The sequence below is a fragment of the Castanea sativa genome, chromosome 11 (assembly GCF_040712315.1).
Source record: "Castanea sativa cultivar Marrone di Chiusa Pesio chromosome 11, ASM4071231v1".
Taxonomy (NCBI): domain Eukaryota; kingdom Viridiplantae; phylum Streptophyta; class Magnoliopsida; order Fagales; family Fagaceae; genus Castanea; species Castanea sativa.
The window spans coordinates 30,768,780-30,775,043 of NC_134023.1; the positions used below are offsets into that span (position 1 = coordinate 30,768,780).

At 32.6% G+C, this 6,264-nt stretch overlaps 1 protein-coding gene across 2 annotated transcripts; it reads right to left on the minus strand.

Moving 5' to 3' along the window:
- Positions 1 to 1,777: 1,777 nt before the first annotated feature.
- Positions 1,778 to 4,907, minus strand: LOC142614558 (F-box/kelch-repeat protein At3g61590). 2 transcript variants are annotated; one of them, XM_075787094.1, is made up of 3 exons: positions 4,545 to 4,907; positions 4,205 to 4,305; positions 1,778 to 3,212 (listed from the first exon to the last, which is right to left on the minus strand). In XM_075787094.1, the coding sequence occupies exon 3, from the start codon at positions 3,184 to 3,186 to the stop codon at positions 1,972 to 1,974; it is 1,215 nt and encodes a 404-aa protein (XP_075643209.1). In that variant the 5' UTR covers positions 3,187 to 3,212; positions 4,205 to 4,305; positions 4,545 to 4,907; the 3' UTR covers positions 1,778 to 1,971. The 2 variants fall into 2 exon arrangements, with proteins under 2 accessions (XP_075643209.1, XP_075643208.1); XM_075787093.1 differs by lacking the exon at positions 4,205 to 4,305.
- Between the last annotated feature and the right edge of the window lie 1,357 nt (positions 4,908 to 6,264).

Consider the following 6,264-nt stretch of genomic DNA (forward strand, 5'->3'; position numbering starts at 1 on the left):
TGCAAAATCTAGTTTTGACAATATTCATTACTAATAATTGCACACTATACTTATAAAAAAAAAAATGCATACTATATAGATTCGGTATAACCAGAAGAATAAGAACAACTGTACACAAACAAGTTGATAGGTTATTGCTTTATCCTAATCCATCTCACTAAATTGATAATTTAATTCTTCTAATTGAGAGTCATAAGTTATTTGCACTCTAAGAAAATCACCAAACGCCACCATTTTAGTCACACCTATTGTTATTTGAATAGAAAAAAAATGTCAAACACTTAACACTGAAACAATGAAACCAGTAAAGCGTGGAAATTATAATTATTTTTTTATTTTTTTTGGGAGGGGGGTGAGGTGATTATTTTATTTTTGGTTTCTTTGACCCTACTTTCAATGATATATATATTTGATAATCAACTTTCAATGATTTTTTCTTAGGAGGAGAGGCCATGTATAATATTTGGACCGAAACTTTTAAACTTTATTATAAATTTATATGTAGTATTAAAAAATATTATAAAATTTTGAGGGCCATGGCCCCGTTTCCCTTAAAAAGCACCGTCCCTGATTAAAAATCATAAGAAGCAGCAACAATTTGTGTCTTTCCATCCTCAATTAAAGCCATTTGAAATTAACACAAGACAACCAACTTATTTTAATATAGAGACTGAAATCCGAGGTGGAAGACCAAAATGGTACCTATTTTAAATACAAAACAACAGTTTATGGACAATACATCACCGTTGTCAATTTTTACATATTACCACATTTGTTTAAACAACTGTGTCCCATTAATCTGAACTTTCCCTGTGTCTTGGTCACAATCCACTTTTGTTAAAAAGCAAGTTGAGCTCATCACTTCTCCACCAACCCATACACAAGGCAAACTTACCCCTCCTCCTCACCCTCCTTTTTAAAATGGGAGTTAAATATAATATTTTTTAAACACACAGTTGATGAACCCATCACTCGCTAAATGTTGCTAAATTGTGATTGATGTAATGTAAAAACACCTTCAGCCCATCACCCCCATCACTTTGAATGCATATAACTTCCAACTAATGTGTGGATTAAACCAGCAATGACTTAAAACAGTAACACAAACATTGGCCAAACTTGTTCTAGTATTTTAAAAGCATATACTACCAGCCAATGCATTCTTAGGACAAAGGCATATGCCATTTAGCATTCTCATTGTTGATACAGCTAACAAGTACAAACTCTATACGGATTTAAGCTATCAAATTATAATATTCCCTGGTTGAAAAAGAAAAGTTTGCAATCCCACATTGATCTACACAATTTTGTAAGTAAGAAAATGAAAATATTTTATAACTAGTCACTTCAACATGGGAGCCCATCTCAAAATTCGTTACTTCTTACTTGGGGATTGTAGAGAGCCCCACCCTGGGGAAGAGAACAAGTCCCAATTTCAAGATTTGATCTGGTAATAAATACTACAAAAATACCAAATCAGGAAATGAGATAACTATCTAGAAATTTTCCTTGGGGATGGAAAGAGATCATCTCCCATCCCTAAGAATATCTTCTTCTTTTTTGGATACTATCCCTAAGAATATCAGATGTGCCCATATTGGATGAGGACAAACCCTTTTTATGAACAATCAAATAAAATTTTAGCATCATTTGTAAAAGCATTAAGCAAAAATTTGGGAAACCCGAAGGAGAAACTGGCAGAAATGGCTCATTAAGAAAGACAACTACATAGATTAATTATCAATAAAAAGAAATCTCAAAGCCTAGTGGTATTTCTGACACTGAATGCAAAGAATGATATTTCCCATAATCATGAATGAAGCAGATTTATCTGCATTTACATTTTGTATAAACTTCTCAGAACACACATTTCATAATAACCAAATATAATCGCAAATGGAAACAAAAGAAAGCCATGGGAATGTAAGGCAAATTCATCAATAACACCACATAATTCCAAAGAGAAACAAATTAGGGAGCAATTTCAAGCCTGGGTTCAAAGCAAAATCCAGAAAACAGCTGAAGTGGGAACCTCTTTGTCACAGGGCACTTCAGTGACCATCTCCATTGCTTCTGGTTCATATCAAAGACAAGAAGTGCTGGAGCTCCATAGCTTTGGATGTATATGAGATCATCCGTACCACTGCTAGCAAAAACATCATCAAACTCCCCAAACCCTTGAAAATATTTATGAGGCATACGTGCTATCTCTTGCCACTCCTTACCATTTAGAAGCCAGATGCCAATCCCCTTGATTATGTCAGCTCGATCTTGTTTCCCAATTCCTCCAACCATCACCAGCTTCCCCTTCAGGTTCATCAGACGGCCACATGTAAGAGGACAAGGTACTGGAATAAAACTCCTATTCAACAAACTGTGGGAAAAACGGCTAGAGAGATTATATGCAATTAGGCCATGACGATTTTCTGGTGCACCATTCCCAGTTGAATAAATCAAAAAGTACAAAACCCCATCACAGATCACACTTTCATCACCACCTCTCCATCCACCGAAAACCTCTGTCAAAGGGGTTGTCCACATCCTTGTTTCTGAATCATATATATGAATTGCGATATCCCATTGGAAAAAATTTCCAGGGACTTGCTTAGACTTCACTACTGTGATGGTATAAACATGTGATGTCCTGTCCACTGAGATTGCAAGTGCACTGTAATCAGAAAATTTCAAGCCTGGGGGCTCCACAAGCTTCCTGAAGTGTTTGGTTATTGGGTTGCACACATATAGCTCACTTCTGCTGTCATTGTCCATGAAGCCAACCAATCCACACGATGAAGCAATGAAACAATCTGGCTTGATGTCAGGGAGTTCAAAGCCATACCACTTCCGAAGGGTGGGATCATAAGCATAACTGGTTGATTCATCACAGCTTGTAAACATAAAATACCATGGTTTTTGTGTAAGGACATGTGAAAAGTTCCATAAAAACCTGTTTGAGCTAACAATCTCGTGCCATCTTTTACACACAGAACCTGCTCTGAATATGCTTGCAATGGGGAGATAGGCTAGGATCCGTTCCAACAGGTCATCAGGGAGGATCAAATCCACAGAAACTGCAGTAGCTTCTGTGTTGCCTTCATCATTAAGTTCGGAGAATGAATCAAACTCCCCAAACTCTCTCACCGTTTCATCAAGGCAATGGTTGATCCATGATGATTCTCCGTCCATGACCAAGCAGCGTTAAGAGTAATAACCTACCACAAGAAAAATAAGGAAAATTATGTTACATAGGAAAATTAATCAGAGCCTCTTCTTGCCACTAAACAAGAAACACATTAAGAGATTATTAAAAGGCAACAGCATGCAAAATCAATGTCATGTCACAAAATGAGGAGAGAAATAATAATTAAAAGAAGAAAAATAGAGATTTATCATATTAACAAGAAGCCTATGCAAGCAAATACTAGTGTCAGGCTAATTCTTCAAAACCATGTTCCCCTCTTTCCTGTTTAGAGGATAAGATTTATAAATTTGAAAGATGAATAAACTCATCGATGGGCTTAACATAACAAAAAATCAACTTTCAAATTAAATAGTCAAAGTTCTATAACAGAATCTTACTACTACTATTTGCAACCAAATTTCATTCACCGTCCATGTGTTTAAGATTAACAGGTTTCCCTAAGCCATGACAAGGAATTTATCCATACAACACAAGAGCTAGGATTTCCCCTTGTACATAATTGAGAGAATTTAAACCTCTCAATGCCTTCAATGTGAAGAACAAATGACAATAAATTGTAATAATTATTTACAACATTCCAAGTAAACAAATACAAGGAATCAAGTAAGAAATGACGAGAAATAAAAGAGAATTCAATATAACAAAATTTTCAGATACGCTGACAAAATAATTAAGAATCGTGACCAGAAGAAAATAACATCACAACTAATAAATTACATATGAGATTACAGGCATACCCAGAGAAGATAAATAAATAATAACAAATTGAAACAACTAAGCAGCCAGAAATGAGATCACAACCCCAGAAAGCAAAATATTGTATAAAGGAAAGTAAGCAAAACATACATGTCTGTGAAATAAAAACTACAATTAAAAACCGTTTAGGAACAACAAAAGCCAAAAATGCAAACCACTGATTTGTCACCAAAAATACAGGAAAAGCATTGAAAGACAAAGAAACAAAATGATATAGAAAGGAACATTCTAAAGCAAATTTCTTACCACAATGGGTCTGCCAATCGAAGAACAAGGGTTTTTTTTTTCTTTCTTTTTTGTTCTCTCTCACTTTCACAGTACTCTTAATATCAAACCCTCGTAAAGATCTATGATTGGAAATATTAAAATAATGTTAGGTAGACAAAGGATTGGACCACAGAGACCTATCAATTAATTATCAAAACCCCACATAACAAAAAAAAGCAATAACTTGAATAACTAAGCCAATAACACACAGACAGATCAGTGAAAATCACAGAAAATATATCAAAAAAAACAAAAACATAAAAAGGAAAAAAAAAAAAAAACAGTTTAAGAATAAACATAAAACCCATGAAGAACATACCTTGTCTGAAACCTCCTTGACTGTCACTAACCAAATGGGTATGACTAGATTTGGACAAAGACTCCAGATTTAACACCCATGAATCATAAATCAAGAAAAATAAGTTTCTTGATAGTATTTAATAAAGAGTAACCCACTATTGCCATAAAGCATTAAAGAAAAATGAGAGGAAATGGAACTGGCTATGCATAGGAAAAATTAACTTCAAATGGCAGAGTAATAAGAAATGGGGTGCTCCAGATTTTGGGTGATAAGCAGAGAGAGAGGGTGTAGCTGTGTGAGCAAGTGCGTTCTCTTCTTTGCCTTTTCGCTTCTATTATGAATTTATGATATAAACAAAAACGACAGGCAGAGAGTGAAGTAGAAAATAGGACTAGGGAGAGCGGCTTTTGTATAGAGGGTGGTCCTTTTTTTTATTCTTTTCTTTTTCTTTTTCTTTTTTTAATATACTGTTAAATTTTTTATTTTTTAAGAGTCGACTTAGTTTTGTAAAGATTAATGGTCTATTTGGATTGAATGAGAAAGAGGAAGAATAGAATAGTTTTAATATAAAATTAGTTTATTTTTAGTCAACTCTACAATTTTTTTTTTTTAATGTACTATTAAAATTTTTTTTTTTTAAGAGCGCGTGACTTGGTTTTGTAAAGATTAATAGTCTGTTTGGATCGAAGGAGAAGAAAAGGGAATAGAATAGTTTTAGTATAAAATTAGTTTATTTTTAATCAATTCTACTCTCCTTCACTCCTAATTTTTCCCTTCATCCAAACAGGCCATAAAGGCAGACCAAATTTCATACTAATATTTTTCATAACTGTCTAGGCAATTAGTGTACAACAAAAATAATATAAATGATAATTCCTTGAATTATATAAATGATAATTCCAATAAAGTGATGTTGTATATTCGCAATCTAACTATTGAATTAGTTGCCAAGGTCTTGCAACTAAATTGGTATTTCTATGCATAGAAGTGATTGAGATTTTAGTAAACTATAAAATAAGTTATGAAAAAATTTGTGAATTTGTTGTGTACATAGTATTGTTTTATTGCTTATAAATTAGTAGCAGATGAACTAGCCAAGCTCATAATTTCGGAGCACCATTTACCATGCTCCATGAACCTAAAAATTACACCTCTCAAGCGACTCTTTTAGAACATTTTTATCCGATGTTTTACTTTAAAGTTTTATCTATTTGCCTTTTAATGTATCACCAAGTGCTTAAAATACTTCCATAGCTAGTGCTCTATTACTATTAAAATTTTTGTATTTTACTACAATTAACGTCTAAAAATAAATGTTACTGTAGCAACATTTATATCTTAAAACACTATAATTTTATTCCAACTAGATTATTCTAATCTTACAAAAAGAATAGAGTATGAGATGTAGAATGTATGGTTAAAGTAATGTAAAATTAGATGGAAAAAAATATTTGAAAATAGTGGTAAGTGAATATAAGATGTAAGGTGTATTGTTAAAACAATAATGTAAAATAAATAAAGTAAATTTTTGATTGTACAAAATATTTATTTATTTATTTATTAGAATGCTCTTAAAATCTTAAAGTTTTAGGTAATTTATGTTGGAGTTCTTTAATAGGAAATGAATCTATTGCATTTTATAACTTCAACAATAATTTAAATGGGTACCACATTAAAGATAGCCAACCTTTATTTTTTATTTTTTATTTATTTATTTATTTATGTATTATTATTATTA